The following is a 16,300-nucleotide window of genomic DNA, read 5'->3' as shown; positions in this document are numbered from 1 at the left end:
GGGATTTAAAAACGGTTAGGCAAAACGGAGCGTGCTGCTCCGACTGGCTCTAAAGGGTTAAGTGCAGATAGTTTAGAGCTGAGACAGGTGACTTTGATCACCGTCAGGTTCATATGAATACACTCAAAGCATCAGCCAACCTGACAGCACAGTGTTAGCAGCAGTAACAGTAGCAGCAGTAACAGTGGTAGCACAGTGGTAGTACCTGAGGCTGTCGTTGTGGGTCTTGTACTCCATGATGGTGTTAGCTGGAAGGTTCAGGACTCGTCTCAAAGTGTCTCTGATTCTGGACGTCGTCGTCTGGTCGTTGGACGTCCTGTTCCAGATCGACAGGATGTCCTCCTGACAGACGGGTTACAGACAGGTCAGAGGTCAGATGCTATCATAAACGTACCACAGGCCTTCAAGCTTGTTTAAACCCAGCTAATCTTAGCTAATTATAGGCCAACAGCTAGCAGATCATCTGCAGAGGCTTATTGAAGTGTTTCAGTCAGGTCTCAGAGCTCAGCACAGCAACAGCTTTAGTGAAGGTTACAAACGATCTTCTTATGGCCTCTGACAGGAAATGGTGAATGGACTGGTTCTCCTATATCACTTTCCTACTCTGAGCACAGCGTGCCTGGTTCACCCATCCACACAAGTCCTTTTTCCTATCTAATATTTACACACATACTCCGATGGATGCATCAGAGCACAACTCGGGGAACCAGTTTGGATTTGGGAGACAGACGGTCTAATTTTAAGCTCAGGCTAAAGGAGCAGACTCCTGTCAGTGGAGGAGCAGCAGCTCTCCTCTGAGCTCACTTCCAGCGCTCATATATCGGACTCATTGAGTTGGTCTGTGAACACAGCTCGACGACATTGCTGCCACAGTCTTCCATACAGGACACACTGAGGCCAAACAAGACCCCACCCGTCCAACTGAACCCACGCTGCCCACTGATCAGACCACATGATCCAGACTGGAAATACTTTTACTTTGAAAGATGTTGCGGGAGGTCGCTGAGCTCTGAAAGTGGTATTCAGCACTGAGCATGACGCTGAGTGTAGTTTCACATTCTTATTAAAAAAAGGGGACCAGCACACCAGCACTGGTAACCCTGGTAACAATCACAGACGTCCTCTCTCTGCTCGACTCCACAGACTTCCACAGTCATCACTAGCTGCACTTTAGTAACACAGTTCTATTGTGTTTTACTTGGACAGCACTGAATCCCAGTTTGAGCCCTGATCTCTCAGGTAGAGAAGGTCTCCGCTCTGCCTCACTCCGACTCAGAGCAGCAGCCCTGCAGTAACACAGTACTGCACTGGTTGTGTGGTTACCTGGAAGCGTATGGAGACCACAGCCCCACAGATCTCCTCTCCCACCATGAACTGCTCGCCCAGCATGGCCAGGATGATGTTCTCCCAGAACCGACTCGCCAGACCCTTACGCAGCCGGATGATCCACTTCCCCCCACTGCGGTTAGACTCGTCCTGCACAGGTGAGACAGACACAACAGGAGACACAGGGGGGAGTGCATCAGTCATGTGACCACACAGCTCTAACATCACTGCAGGAAGTTATCTGGGACAACTGGTACGAGCAGCACAGCAGGGGGCGGTACGGGATTGCTGCAGTATCAGTACTGCTTTAGTGCATGAGTACATCTCCAGGATTACTCCTGCAGTACTTGAGTACACTGATGAGCAGTTAATACTTTCCTGTTAAAACAGCTTTTCTGTTAAGAATTCTTGGTTGAATTATTATGTATTGTTTATTTTCACGTGTTTTATTTCATCTGTTGTATTGACTATGACCTAACGTTCATGTTACTTTTAGCCTTTAGTGTACAGCTGTGGGACCGCTCGTCTGTGAAGCGCTACCTTTCTGGACATGGGTTTAGGGACCAGACAAAGAGTTATTAAAAAACCTCCATGAGAAGATCACCCAGGAAACAGTTCCCCCTGCGTGGGGTTACCAGGCCCAGGATGTGGCTGGGCACAGCCAGGGAAAGGGACAGGGGCCTAGGGCTGCTCAATTAATCGAATTGTAATCACGATTACGATCTGGGCTTTCAACGATCATTAAAAATGACTGAGCCGATTATTAGCCCCTCCCTCATTTATCCGCGACACCTTAAAGGCCGGTCCGTGAAAATATTGTCGGGCATAAACCGTCCGTGGCGCAAAAAAGGTTGGAGACCGCTGATTAAGAGGACCCGAGGGAAGCTCGGAAAGCTAAGCAGAAGTTATTTGGAGAGGAGAGTGACTGCTGTTGGTTGAAAAGAGTTTAAAAAAACAAAACTTCAGTGGTGTTGCACACTATTTTATATTATTTTTTAAAGTCATTGTTAACCCTTTAAAGCCGGTCAGAGCAGCACGCTCCGTTTTGTGTAACTATTGTTAAATCCCTGTAGAACCGGAACCGTGTAAGCTAGCGCAATAATTTGTTTTGCATATGAAACCGGAGGAGTTGTACTTACATCTGATGCCATCAGCTTGTCCTCGGTCACGGTTTCCTTCCACATATAGCTTTGCAAAAATTGCATAAAAAGCGCTTGCAGGAACAAAAACATAATATTCCAGAAACACGCTTTGCCGTTCCTATCAGCTGTTCGTAACACTTCCCACAGTGAAATGATGCACCTGCTGTTTTCTTTGCAAATTTGCATCATAGGATTGTTTTTTGTTTTTCCTGCAGTATATAAAAATTGCTGTATCTCCAAAATAAAACTATGAAGACACTCAAATAAAATTTCCTGTGGTGGGAAACTATTTTTTGCAACTTTATTGTATTTAAAGTTTTGAGGGATAAGCCTCTTAAATTTCTCAAAGTAGAAATATCTGTAAACAAAACAAAAGCGATTTTCAATTTTTTGTGTAGTTTATTGCACTTTTTTGCAATTTATGTAATTACTATGGACTTAATGCAGACATATTATTAAAATATGGGCTATAACAGTCGTATTGATGTATAGCAACTTGAAATGCTCCCACAAATGGCACTGCAGCATGTAAAAAAAAGAAAAAAAAAAAAAGCTCTGGTGGACTTGGTTCTATAGTAGGTCTTAAAGGGTTAAATAAATATCGTCAAATAATCGTGATCTCAATTTCAGTGAAAATAATCGTGATTATCATTTTTGCCATAATCGAGCAGCCCTACAGGGGCCCATCGCTGTACTACGGGCCATTTAATCCTTAAGCAACCACTGCAAGAACTTGGTCCGCAGAGCCATCAGTAGGCAGGACTAGTTCCTGGTGGGACATGGTACTCTCACCGATTCTGTTCAGAATCTTTACGTACAGAATTTACAGGCGCAGCCAAGAATCTCGTCTCTGGCTTTGGTGCAGATTGGTTCTGTTGGTTTCATCAGGTGGTGTCCTCCAGCGCGCACTGGAGCGGCTGCAGTGATGCTGCACCGGTCCATGGTGGTGAAGAGAGAGCTCAGCCTCCTGGGCAAGGTGCGCTTGTCGTGTTCTCCGGGAGGCGGCCAGCAGGAGGGAGGTCTGGTACGCTCAGGCTACTGCCCCGTGACCTGCCCCCCAGTGAAGGAGGACGGATGGATACCCCTGATCTTCATCAGCACTTCACTAAGAATTCATTGATGCTTCCTTCATTAGTACTTTCTTGGTGTGGGTGTGGCCTCACACAGGCGTGTCTGGTTCGTGGTGATGTCACTGCAGCCCTGCATGTGTTGTGTGTCTATGATGATTTTATTGTTGTACTTTCATTTGAGCAGCACAAATCTGTCCTACACGAGTACTGCAGGAGTACTGCAGGAGTACTGGGTACTTAGTTACCTCCCACATGGGTTTGATGCCCTCCTTGAACAGGTGGAAGTCGCTGTGCCCGCTCAGGTCGCCTGGCCTCACCAGATGACTGTAAAACCTCCAGAACTGCTCCACCTGAACACATTATTGGTTATCAGAACGATCGATCGCACAGACTTACTGATCCGGTCAGACTGATCATGTGACTGAATCAGAGAGAGAAGAAATAAAATCGTGTCAGACTGAAACTATCAGTAAAGCTGACGGGGTGTGGTCTCAGAGGAGGCGTGTCCTCACAGAAAGCTGTCCATACGTACCGAGGCCACGGTGCCGATCTGTCGTATGTTCTGCTCGTAGCTCAGAGAGCTGGCGGGACGACTCGGGGTCCTCCTGCTGTACCAGAAGGTGTAGTTATACTGCAGGGGGTGCTCACCTGCACCTGGACACACCGTCTGCAGGTTACAAAACACACACATCACAGCTGCTGCCCAATCAGGTCCTCACAGTCTGAGGGTTTTAAGAGTGTCTAAACTCAAGGTGTGTGCCCAGTCAGGGCCGCGTCCTTCGGAGGCCGCGTTTGAAGGCCGATTACGTCACAGTGACGTGATGAAGGCGGTCCTGAATCGAAGGCTGCTGCAAATGCGTCGTCCTTTTCCTCAGATTTCAAGGATGGGTTATGATGTGGGTTGGCACATCATATCCCAGGATTCATAGCACAGCAGAGGATAAAGTGGTGCGGCCGCAGAGTAAACAAGTGCTGAGTTTTATGACTCTTATTTATGCGGCGATACAAAAGTTCCAACAGGAACATTAAACAACACTTTTAGCTGCCTGTCAGCAAAGTCACGTGACATTGTTTTTATGAAGCACTTATAATGTTCAAACAGTTTAATCTGACAGAGATGTGAGGATTTCATGCATAATTACAGTCAGTCATATATCCACAAACACAACTGTTGTCTGTCCTCTAACGCCACGTGTCTCAGTGAGACTTCCACCTGGGATAACATCACGTGCCTACAGACACGAGCACGGCGTGAACAGGTAACCAGGTAAAACAGAGGAACAGGTTACCTTGCGCCGGTTGTTGTTGTTGTTGTTTCCATCGGCATTGTCAACGTGACAATCTGTCTCCTGTGCGTTGTCATCTTGGGGACTGAAAGACAAACAGGAAGTACTCAGCAGGTAATCCCAGGTGTCACCTGAGGGACGTGCCCATGGTTTATGGTGGACGAACAGCTAAAATGCTTGAGTCATCTCTACGTTTGCTTTTCCACTGATATGTAGCCTGCATGTATTACCACAGCAGGGCCGCTGTACACCGAACGACCAGCAGATGGCAGCAGTGAGCTGTTAAACGGGGCTTCGTGCGGCCGAAACCATTGGCTGGAAAGATTCGACACACCGCACCGTCACTACTCACAGGTGAAGTCGCCCCTTTATCTCACGTCCTTCCTAAACTCCATTTAAAAGACGGAGCCCTGCGCTGACGTCACACCTCCACAGGTCCTCTCACTTGTACAGCGCACGCGACCGTCTCACGCTCCGAAACAAACGGACTGTTCAGGGAGGCTGTGTCAATAAAGTTTAGACCCCGACTGCCTGGATAAAAACGCTGTTGTTAACGGCTAACTCTTATTTCACGCAGTCTGTTTAAATAAAGTTTGAATGAATCACACTGGATGCTAGCTCTACGTGCTCGAGCGTTATCTGCAGTTATTTCCGGGTCAAAGGTGAGCCTTACCGCTCCAACTGATCCATCTCTCCTCCGTGTCTCGTTCTGCTCCTTATCTCCGCCTGTATCACCTGTACTTTTCTATTTTTAATCTATTGTCCCTACTCGGCTTCTACTCAACACACTGGACTGCGGTGACGGCTTCTGTCAATGCGCATGCTTACGGCGGAACAGTGGACGGAAGGCGCGAAGGGACAAATTTAATAGCTGTCACTAATCGCCCTTTCACGAAAGGTTTTAAAAGCGAAAGATTATGTCCATAAGTATGGAGTATGGAGGATCAACGCGGGATAATTGACTTCATTAAAAATAATAATAAGTGATGTATAAACATTATGGCGGACCCACAGTGCATAAACTACAAAATTATATTTATAAATATATGGAGGACCAACACTGCACAATCAATACATTAAAAAAACGATAAACGAAAATACACCGTTCTCCATTAATGTATGCTTCTCAAGTCACGTGATCTTTATTTATAAAGCACATTTAAAGGACATCAAGTGTCCGCCAAAGTGCTGAACAGAAGGATAGCATAATCAAATAAAAAGAATTAAAATAGATGAAAGATGAAAAAATAGAAAACATTGTGACATCCCATATGTTTGTAAAAATATATGTGTACATGCAAATATGCACATACATATACAAGAGTGTACACATTCACACACAAGCACACATATGTGAACATAAAATACATGTATACGTTTGTACAAGTGCAAACCCAACACATGTCTTTAGATGGTTTGATACAGGGGTCCCCAATCCCAGTCCATGAGGCCGGTGTCCCTGCAGGTTTTAGATCTCACCCTGGGTCAACACACCTGAATCACATGATTAGTTCATTACCAGGCCTCTGGAGACAAGACAGTTATTTATCTATTTAAATCAGCTGTGATGGATCAAGGACACATCTAAAACCTGCAGGGACACCGGCCCTCGTGGACTGGGATTGGGGACCCCTAATTTAATAGGATTGTGTGGTCAACAGTGTCAAATGCTGTCTAAGGAGCTTGGAAAAAAAAGATGTCATATATCATGGATTGATTAATACCCAGAATTATTTGCATTTATTTTCGTTGAAATACGGTGAAATATCTTATTATTTTAGTTTTATTTATTTCATTTAAAAAAAAGAGCAGTTAGGACTCAAAAGTCACAGCAGCACCTGCTGGACGTCAGAGGAACTGAACATGTCTCAGGTGAGTAAAGCACACACACACAGTACACCAGTTAAACTTTTATTTTGAAACAACAATAATCCATAATAACACTGATCAATAAGTGCTTTAACACCTGGGCATGGTGTTATAACATCAGGCTCCGCCCTTCAGGTGACCTGCTCTCCTATGTCAGAGGGTCAAGAAGAATCAATAACATCACAAATCAATACATGAAGAAACCAATTAGTTAAAAATCATTAATACATCAGAAAACAATCAATACTGATCACATGGAAACAAACACATCACATCTCCCCGTGTGTTATCAGTCACTATAGTAACCATCACAGTCGATGATGTCAGCAATGAATGATTAGCATGCAGCAGGGGGCGGGGCTTTGATCTCTCACCTGAACAGGAAAAAACCTTCACATAAAACTATTTGAATGTAGCCCCGCCCTAGGAACTGGCAGCCAATGAGATTAGAGGGACGGGGTTTTCACTATGGTAACTAAACCTACCCACAGTTCCTTTATCCAGTGCAACAACTCAGCTATCTAATAGCTAACAGGCTAATGCTAACTATCTCAGCATGACTCATGAGCCAACAGCTAACAATGCTAAGTAGACTAGCTAAGGGCTAACGGCAGCAGCTGATTGGTTCAGATTGTCGAGTACTTTGATCCCTGATTAACGAGGATGATATGCTGATCGTAAAAATCTGTTTAAGTAGGTTCAAATCAACAAAATACTCCAAAAGATACTTCCAATAAACTCTGAAGGTAACTTCAGTCTCTAGACTGCATCATCACAATGACTCCGCCCACAGCTGGGCAGCTCTGCCTTCCTACTGGTTAGAACTCCTGATTGTCATAATCTAAATATTAATTGGTTATTGGAAGTTTTATTGCTCTCACAGTGACCGCAGTGTTCACTTTGCTGGTTTCAATAAAGTTATGTCACTCAAAAATAACATTTTATAAAGTTACAGCTGCTTGTCAATAAAATTTCACTCAATAAAGTTTGACTGTTTTTGATAAGTACAGCAGCTAACAAGCTAACAGTAGCACCGATTGGAAGACTTTTGTGACGTCACCTTCATCATCAGCATCGTCATTTTTTCCCAGCCTGCCTTTGGCATCATCAAAACCCCTCTGACCTTTGACCCTGAGATTCATATTTCTATGACAACCGTCCAAAAGACACAAGGACAAAAAACCTCTAAAGAAAATCTATGACATCAGATGACGAGTCTGTCATCATCATCATCATCATCATCATTAGTATCATAATCATCACAGTAGTGCAGTAAACAAACACACCAGTGTGGGTGGGTGTGTGTCAGTGCTCATTGGGCATGTGTCTTATGGTGTGAAAGATCCAGTCCATCTTCGTGCTCCAGCCGCCGTGGTGAGCGTCGTTCATCTGCTTGGTGAAGTACTCCAGTGCCTCCTGCTGGCTCTTCTCTGAATGACAGACAAATGGGTTAGAGACAGACTGGTTAAAGAAAAGACTTACAGGTCATGTCCAAATTCATGGGCTGCTTCCTCCTGAGGACGCAATTGTAGACCGATTACGTCACAGCGACGCGCCGAAGGCTGTCAAATTTGTAGACTCCTCCGAATGCAGCCGACAAGTGTGGCCTCCTTTTACCCGAATTTGAAGGATGGGTCAGGTGTGTCCTTAGTGGCCCACCATATCCCAGAAATCATAGCGCGGCCCAGCCAAACTCCAGTTTCCGGCAATGGCGGCAGCTACTAAGTTTTAAAATTACTGGTATTAATCTAAGGAGCTTGGAAAGAAAAGCGTCTGGACTTGTTTAAGTTGCTTGAAGATGATTCACCTCTCATTTGAGAAGCTTCTTCAGTTCTAGGGTCAAATGGTGGAGAGTCCCAGATTTAAACCTAGTGGGAGTTTTCCCCCCCAAAGAGGGACAAAGGACCCCCCAAAAAATAAACTTTTAACATATTTTCAGGCGAGAATGTGGGCGTGTAAACTTCTAATATCTGCTCAGTTTATCAAGATATCGCATATTTGCAAAAGTGCTTCGACGTTTTTGGAGAGGTCTGTTACCCACCAGCTCGATAGCTAGCTGAGAGCTTGAGGGTCACTGAAGCCGCCGAGAACGGCACAACTCCCGGCACATCATTTTCAGATCACCGCGGACTTTCGCTACTCAGGTTAAATGTAATATAAGAATATATAAGAGGACCAGAGATTAAAGTTATTAGATTAGATTAGCTAAAATAAAACTTTATTAATACCCCGGGTGGTTTTCACACAGCTGAATAAACGTCAAACAGAAAACTGATTACACAGAAGTGTGAGATGGTCGAGAATTTACGCCGAGTTTATTAAACTCCACCAAGACAGCGGTGATGCTAATCTGAAGGCTAGACCGTTCAATTCCACAGCCGTTTACTTCCGGCCTACCCGACCTTCTGAGGACCCGGCCCACATAGACCGCGAAGGCCGGGTCCTCAGGAGGATCCAACCCATGAATTGGGATATGACCTTAGACAGGCCGGTCTATGACAGATGGGTTACAGACAGTTCCAAGTACTGAACTGTCCCTGTGATGGACAGGAGATGGTTGCTTAGAACAGGCACTCTGCTGCCACCATGGATTGGTGGAGTTCTAGACATCTACAGCATCATAATACCACCTGTCTCCTGCCCGTCTGTCACCCCAGTCTTACCCAGGGCCAGGGTTTTCCTCAGGTAGGCAATGTCATCAAAGCTCTGCAGTTCAGGCATCCCGCAACCCAGCATAAGGGAGAAGAGATTGATGAAGAGGCTGGCGTGCTGACGGATGGCGAGGTATGCTTTGTAGCACATCTCCTGGAACCTAAACAGGTAGACAGAGAGTGAGGCGGGCTCAGAGGGAGACAGGAGGAGGTGCAAAGAGGAGGGACAGGGCACCTCTCGAACTCCTTGGTCTTGGTGGACTCCTGGATGCCTTTACTAATGACGATGAGGAAGTCCTGAGTAAGGACAAAGGGTACACGCTCCCTCTTGTAGCCAAATTTCTTCTTCTTGTGATCCAGGAAGTGACCAAAGTCAATGTGGAACAGCTGGAGGAGGCAGACAAAGAGTTAGGCGGCTGCAGTCCCAGGAAGAGCTGTCAGGGCGTGGGGTCAGAGGCTCACCTGTCCATTCTCTTTCACCATAATGTTGGAGTTGTGGCGGTCTCCGATTCCCAGGATGAACGTGGCAACGCAGTAACCAGCACATGAGCGCGTGAACAGGTCGATGGCCCGATCGTACCTGTGGGACAGACAGGAAGTGAGCAGAGGGCAGACAGGTGTTCATGCAAACAGGTGTGCAGAGGGGTGTGCTCACGCTTCGCCGCGGTTCTTGTCTTTGATCCAGTGATGCAGCGTGTTGGAGTTGAACTGCAGCGCCCCCTTCAGGCCTCCCTTGCACTGAATCTGCATGATGGTGAAGCTGTTCTTCACAACCTCGATCAGACCCACGCAGTCACCGATGGAGAGGCATCCATAGGGCAACATGCTAATACACAAACACACGCTCCGTTAGCCAGGTGTCGGTGTGATGTCACAGCTAATGTCACGGGCTCTCACCGCAGGTCCAGACCCTGGTTCTGCCAGATGTTCTCCATGATTTTAATAATCTGCAACGTTAGCATATCCTGACGCAGGTCTGTAACAGAACACACTACGTTACCCACAGTGCCCTGGCACAGCTGTAAACAGCAGTAATACAGTTAGCGCCAAACTCGTTACCATCTCCGTTCTTGAAGATGATCTCGTTGTTGGTGAAGAGAAGCTCGGACATGATGTCAGGGTTTTCCCAGTTCAGCCACAGGGGGCGCTTTGCCGAGGACATGATCCTGCACTCCTCCAGCCTAAAAGCACATGACACTTTTTAAACACTGTTTTACTTTGTTGTTTTTCAAGCCTGAAAACACGCTGATGCAGTCAGGAAGCTCTTTAAAGAATAAAAGACTTAAAGTCGGTCAATATGCAGATGAATCACGTTTATATTTAGAAAACCCCACATTTCACTACCAAGAGCTATAAATATCCACACTGATCTTAGTCATAGTCACACACACTAAAAGATCTGGTCGTGCAATGATCGGTCAGGTAGGAAGTCATGCAGTTATTTAACCAGTTATGCCTACCTGAGATTTCCCAGCTGGTGAACTGGATTCAGTGGAGAGACGAATCCCTGCAGAGCTTCCATGTAATCTGGACGAGACATGTGCTCAACCAGAAACTTCATCTGAGTCTGACAACCAATCGCAGTACAGAAACACACGTCACCGTCAGCCAATCACAAGTCAGATTTAAGTTGCTTTGTTTGTTTTCATACTTTCTGAGTCTCGTCCTTCTTCTCCTGCTTCAGTGTGTCGGTCAGATTCACCAGTTTATCCATGGCCTCTACCTGCACACACACACACACACACGCACATACAGGTGTGTTAGCATCTCAGTTATACAAACGAGCAGGTGAGAGAAGCTTCGTTAATCACTGACACTGCTGTTTCACTCTGCTGCTCTGTGTTATTTTCACGCTCTATTCTGTGTTTAACCATCTAATATTTTTCCAGCATGATACTTCCTGTGAGTATGTGTCCATGCTTCTGATTGGTCTTCCAAGGCTCCCTGGTTCCTGTGAACTATCTCACAGGTAGACTGATAAATCCTGGGCTGAGAGACACTTTTGTTGTGTGGTGATGGTCTTAGGTTAAGAAAAACTAGATAAGGAGCTCATGTTGAACTGGACTCAGAAGACCAGGTGTGTCAGGGCTCACCTGTCTGTTCAGGTGCTTCAGGTACATCCCGCAGGCTCTGCAGAAAGCTTCCAGCAGCAGACCGAAGCGTCGGGAAACCGTCTTGTTGTGCATCTCTGACCTGCGAGAACACTTCCTGTTAGATTAAAAATGGCCAAACAGACGTGTTAGATCCCTCAGGTAAACACCAGGACATTTGCACTCACTTCAGGTGCCAGAAGAAGAAGTGCCCTATCCTCTGATTGGTCAGAGCTTTCTTTATCAGGAAACGGGCCAGAGGATTGTCCAGGTACATCTCATACTTCAACACCTGCAGAAAAGACCATGAGACAAAAGACGAAAGATAAGTGTATGTATGTGACAGTATACAGACAGGTGCTGCAGAGGACTGTGTGAGGCACACAGCAGCAGGTGTGCAGACCCTTTACCATTACCACACGCACCTGTACAAGTTGCAACAGGTACTGCGACAGCTTGTCATCCGTCAGGCCCTGCACGAGGCAGCGCAGCGCAAACTCTCGGACCATCGGGTCGGGAAAGTTACAGTCCAACAACTCGAGAGCCGACTCGGGCTCCATCAGAGGCCACTCCTTCAACAGACAGTACATCTGAGGGAGGGGACAGGTGACAGAGAGACAGGTGAGTCAAAGTGAGGGTTTGAAGCATTTTTCCCTGACTGTGATGGGAAGTTCGGTACCTGAGAAACTTCGTCTCTGGAGTTCCATTTGACAGAAAGAAGCAGCTTAGGGAGAGACTCTGGGATGTTTACACAGTAATGTCTGCAGAGATACAGACAGGCAGAGACACAGGTAGACAAATGGGGAGAGACAGGTAGACAAGGCCGGTGGACAGGAACATGCACAAACAGAGAGAGTCACGTGAAGCTGCCAGACATCTAAAATCAGACAGACAGAAAGGTCCAGAAAGTTTCTGTGTCAAAGATCACGTTAGGTAAATCTGGGACTATTTAGACCTGTTCAAATGTACCTGGATCAGAGGTTTAACTGTGGGTTCAGAACGTCACAGCGTTCAGAGGACATGCCTCCAAAAATACACCTGCAGGGTGTTCACTCCATTACATTCATTCTCACCTGTGTCTCCAGAGGAAGTCCTTCTCCTGCTCCGAGAGCTCGTACAGCGGATCTCTGGAGCAGAGAGAGCGAAGCTGCTCGGCATCGCCTGGTGAAACACTGCTGTCACAGGCCAAACGGCTGCTCTGAGGGAGAGGTGAGAGACGGGTGAGAGACGGGTGAGAAACACAAACTGCACAGGACTGCTGCTGCTCTTCGGTCGAGATGAAACCTATAAAGATTACACCACAATTCCCAAAGAGGCAAAAAGAAGCCAAAGGCAAAACAGCTGGAGAACAGCTGGAAAGCAACTGTGTTCACTTTGAGGAAGACCCCGAAGAAGAGCACTGTTAATGGAAGGAGAGCACACAGGAAACCACTACCGATAGATAGTGGACCTCTGGTAGAGGACCTCTGGTAGAGGACCTCTGGTAGAGGACCTCTGGTAGAGGATCTTTGTAGAGGACCTCTGGTAGAGGACCTCTGGTAGAGGATCTTTGTAGAGGACCTCTGGTAGAGGATCTTTGTAGAAGACCTCTGTAGAGGACGTGGTCTGAGGATTTCACACACACACACCAAACCTCAGGGGGCAGAGAGGGAGTTTTTAATGTTGTAGTTACCAGGCCGTGGCAGTAGTTGTAGCCCAGCTCTCTGCTGATGGTCCAGTTGGCGTGCTCTTCAATCTGCTGCTCGTCAGGAAAAACAACGATCTGATTGAACCAGGAGAACTCCAGCTCCACGCAGGGGGTCTCCTGCAGACCACAACACCATCATTAAATACTTACTTCAGGATCAGATACACTTCTACTGTCTGAGAGAACTTGTTGGGCACCTTGTTGGGATTTGAACCCGCGACTCCAATGGGGTTGAGCAGGTCCTCTAGGCCATGGGGAACAGGCCACAGGCTGAGAGCCACCTTACCACAGACCAGGATGTCCTTGTAGTCAAACAGGTTTACATTCCCCCAGGCCAGAGGGCAGTGCTCCTGTGAGACAGGTGAGACAGAGGATGTGTCCTGGCTCCTCCCCTTCTATCGAGCATGCATCGATGGTCATTTCACTTGATGTAAAATGTGCTGTTCTTATTTAAACAGCTGACTCTGAATTGAATCTAACAATAAAAATAATTAAATCCAGGAGGAAACAAAAACAGCATGTTGATACGAGGAGATCCTGACGGCTGCTCCAACAATGATCTGATTATATTTGAAGAATTAGTTCAGTTCTCTTCCAAACCCCGGCAGCTGTCTGTGGTAGGTTTAAGTATCTACTAAAATAAAATAAAAGCTTTCTAACCTCTTTGTTTCTATTGAATAAGCAGCATGAACTGTGCATACATGTGTACAGCTTTTAGCTGTTCACATCTGACTGTGAAGCAGATGATATGTAAAAGGGCATTTTGCAAAATACTTTAAAAAGATTTTTTCCTTAAAGAAATCGATTACTTTGTGCAGTTTTTTCTGTCATGTGTAATTTCCATTGCGCATATCAATCACAGTTAAATTAAAGGGTGGTGACAGTGGAAACAATGGAGCTGAGCTGTGATGTCATCAAGTACACGCCCGTTCCAACATTAGAACGATCGCCGCGTCCTCCAGTTCTCAGGAACTCCAGATTCCCGTGGGAACTTCAGAAGCACGAGTGGGACGAGTACGGACTTGCGTACTTGAGTACTGAGAAACGACCTGAGACAGGTTCAACCAGCAGTCTTACTACACAGATCACTGTACACCCTTCTTTCCTACCTCCTTAGCTCCTTTCCTTCCCTTCACAGAGCAGATAGACAGGCAGAGTCTGGCTGAACGAGGGAGGTCAGCCAGGTAGATGTCATAGGTCAGCCACTCATTCCACCTGAAGACAGACAGGTAAGAGTTAGGTGCAGGTAAAAGGAGCGACAGGAGGGGGGCCGATGTTTTAACGTGTGTGTTTGGGTGTGTCGTACCTGGGGTTGGAGCAGGGCACTCTCTGGGTGTTGACGTTGTCACAGAGCGGCTCTCCTCCGTGATAGATCCCTGTCCTCACATAGATCTACACACACACAACAAAATCCTATCTGATGTTTTGGTGGGACTGATCCAACCATCCACCCAAACATCCAGACATCTAATCCAGTCCAGTGCTCCCTCTCTCCAGCTCAGAACCTCTGCAGAGTCCTGGGTCTCCTCCTGCTACGACCCTGTGAGTCCTTCTTTGAACTTTAAAGCTTCTCAAAGCACGTAATAGTTACTTGAGTCAGGGCTGATGCTTGATCATGATAACACCTGTTAGACCCCACATGTGATGCGGCAGGTCCAGGCAGCGAGTACCGACTCACCTTATCGATGTCTCTGATGTTCACGTTCACGTACGTGGCGCAGAGCAGCCGGACTCTCAGCAGAGTGTTGAAGGCCCACAAGGAGCGAGGAGGAGAACCGTCGCCTCCTCCTGGACAGGGAGACGGCTGAGGAGTCCGACGGCTGAAACACACACAGCTCAAGTCACCTCCTGTCCTGTGATACCTGCAGGTGTGACACCGTGACGGCCATACCTGTAGGAAGGCGTGACGAAGCCTGAGGCGGGAAGCTGAGAGTAGAGGCTGTCTTTGGACACGAGCATCAGGTGAGGAAGACGTCCCACGATGATGCAGGAGCGGATGTACTGCAGACACACAGGTGAGGAACTGAAGATCACCCAATCCTGGATGACACTTTAAGCTCACGTTGGACAGTCTCACCTGTCCTGTACGTGACATGTGAACTATGGGCAGCAGGTAGGTCAGGTGTAGGACAAACTGTGACAGGTGCAGTGAAGCCACAGGATCAGCTGTTACCTTATACTGACTGAGAGGAAACTTCTCCAGCAGGTACTCATCGCAGCCACACACCTGAGAGGCACACAGGGAGGGAGACAGGTGAGTCGTCAGGTGTGGGGGCAGACAGGTAGACACAGACAGACAGGCGTACCTTAAGGATGTACTGGCCCTGGTACTCCTGAACGCAGAGGCGGAGCTGCTGAGGTGAAAGGTGCATCGATCGGCTTTTCTTCCTGATGGACTCGGCGATCAGCTGCTCAGGTAAACTGTCGTGACTAACCTGCACACACACACACACACCTGGTGACTACCTCACTTCCTGTTCTGATTGTTTCAGGAAGCAGCTCAGTGTCCAGGTTTACCTTCAAGGTGTACTTCTGTTTGGAGTTTGATGGAGACACGATCACCCAGATGGTCACAATCAGGCGCCCTGCACAGACAGGTACAGGAAGTCAGACAGGTATACAGCACCGCTACCAAAAAACAGATTTATTCATAACATCGGGAAAAGACCCAGGGAAACCGAGCTAACAATATAAATAACAATATAAAAACGATAAAAACCCTGAAAGCCTCGACTCTTGCGACCCAAACGACTCACAGACCGGTACTGGTCCAGGACCTGGGGGTGGGGGCGGCTGTGCTTGTAGCCTAAGTGAAGCAGACGCATTACTTAACGATACTGCAGCTTCCTTGAATGGATTCAAGGTGCAACAGGGAATTCGGCAAGCATGTCCTGTTTCCCCTAAGCTTTTTATATTGGCAACTCAGTTGTTAACACGACATACAAGGAATATCAATTTTTAATAAAGACTTCAAAATAAGTCAATTCACAGATGATACAGCTATTTTTTTGAAAGAAATGCGAGGTAGAGAAAACTAAAGCTTCTCCTCCCTACCCTCACCTATGGCCACGAGCTGTGGGCAGTGACCGAAAGAACGAGATCGCGGATACAAGCGGCAGAAATGAGCTTCCTCCGAAGGGTGGCTGGCCTCTCCCTTAGAGATAGGGTGAGAAGTTCGG

General features: G+C 46.9%; 2 protein-coding genes across 4 annotated transcripts in view; both read right to left on the bottom strand.

Annotated features, from left to right (window-relative positions):
• The window catches only part of eif4e2rs1 (eukaryotic translation initiation factor 4E family member 2 related sequence 1), a 9,559-nt gene extending 3,854 nt beyond the window's left edge, over window positions 1–5,705 (bottom strand). The window contains exons 1-6 of the mRNA XM_005754475.1: window positions 5,498–5,705; window positions 4,828–4,909; window positions 4,071–4,205; window positions 3,784–3,888; window positions 1,324–1,476; window positions 206–342 (exon numbers count right to left, since the gene is read on the bottom strand). Coding sequence (XP_005754532.1) covers window positions 206–342; window positions 1,324–1,476; window positions 3,784–3,888; window positions 4,071–4,205; window positions 4,828–4,909; window positions 5,498–5,514 — 629 coding nt within the window. The 5' untranslated portion in view covers window positions 5,515–5,705. The remainder of the gene's footprint in view (window positions 1–205; window positions 343–1,323; window positions 1,477–3,783; window positions 3,889–4,070; window positions 4,206–4,827; window positions 4,910–5,497) is intronic.
• Window positions 5,706–6,722: 1,017 nt separating this feature from the next.
• LOC102200943 (phosphatidylinositol 4,5-bisphosphate 3-kinase catalytic subunit alpha isoform-like) overlaps window positions 6,723–16,300 on the bottom strand; it is an 18,086-nt gene continuing 8,508 nt past the window's right edge. For 2 of the 3 annotated variants that reach the window (XM_005754472.1, XM_005754473.1), the window contains exons 6-28: window positions 15,639–15,706; window positions 15,428–15,556; window positions 15,295–15,348; window positions 15,013–15,122; window positions 14,800–14,941; window positions 14,428–14,513; window positions 14,231–14,336; window positions 13,319–13,471; window positions 13,107–13,238; window positions 12,508–12,632; window positions 12,114–12,195; window positions 11,860–12,024; window positions 11,623–11,726; window positions 11,438–11,537; window positions 10,996–11,067; window positions 10,805–10,911; window positions 10,404–10,525; window positions 10,242–10,320; window positions 10,000–10,170; window positions 9,807–9,924; window positions 9,580–9,731; window positions 9,357–9,505; window positions 6,723–8,123 (exon numbers count right to left, since the gene is read on the bottom strand). In XM_005754472.1, the coding sequence (XP_005754529.1) occupies window positions 7,999–8,123; window positions 9,357–9,505; window positions 9,580–9,731; window positions 9,807–9,924; window positions 10,000–10,170; window positions 10,242–10,320; window positions 10,404–10,525; window positions 10,805–10,911; window positions 10,996–11,067; window positions 11,438–11,537; window positions 11,623–11,726; window positions 11,860–12,024; window positions 12,114–12,195; window positions 12,508–12,632; window positions 13,107–13,238; window positions 13,319–13,471; window positions 14,231–14,336; window positions 14,428–14,513; window positions 14,800–14,941; window positions 15,013–15,122; window positions 15,295–15,348; window positions 15,428–15,556; window positions 15,639–15,706 (2,651 nt within the window). In that variant the 3' untranslated portion in view covers window positions 6,723–7,998. The remainder of the gene's footprint in view (window positions 8,124–9,356; window positions 9,506–9,579; window positions 9,732–9,806; window positions 9,925–9,999; window positions 10,171–10,241; window positions 10,321–10,403; window positions 10,526–10,804; window positions 10,912–10,995; window positions 11,068–11,437; window positions 11,538–11,622; window positions 11,727–11,859; window positions 12,025–12,113; window positions 12,196–12,507; window positions 12,633–13,106; window positions 13,239–13,318; window positions 13,472–14,230; window positions 14,337–14,427; window positions 14,514–14,799; window positions 14,942–15,012; window positions 15,123–15,294; window positions 15,349–15,427; window positions 15,557–15,638; window positions 15,707–16,300) is intronic. The other variant, XM_005754474.1, reaches the window with a different exon arrangement.

The sequence above is a fragment of the Pundamilia nyererei genome, unplaced genomic scaffold (genome assembly GCF_000239375.1).
Source record: "Pundamilia nyererei isolate P.nyererei 1_Seehausen unplaced genomic scaffold, PunNye1.0 scaffold00571, whole genome shotgun sequence".
NCBI classification, from domain to species: Eukaryota; Metazoa; Chordata; class Actinopteri; order Cichliformes; family Cichlidae; genus Pundamilia; species Pundamilia nyererei.
This window is presented reverse-complemented; position numbering and strand designations above follow the sequence as displayed.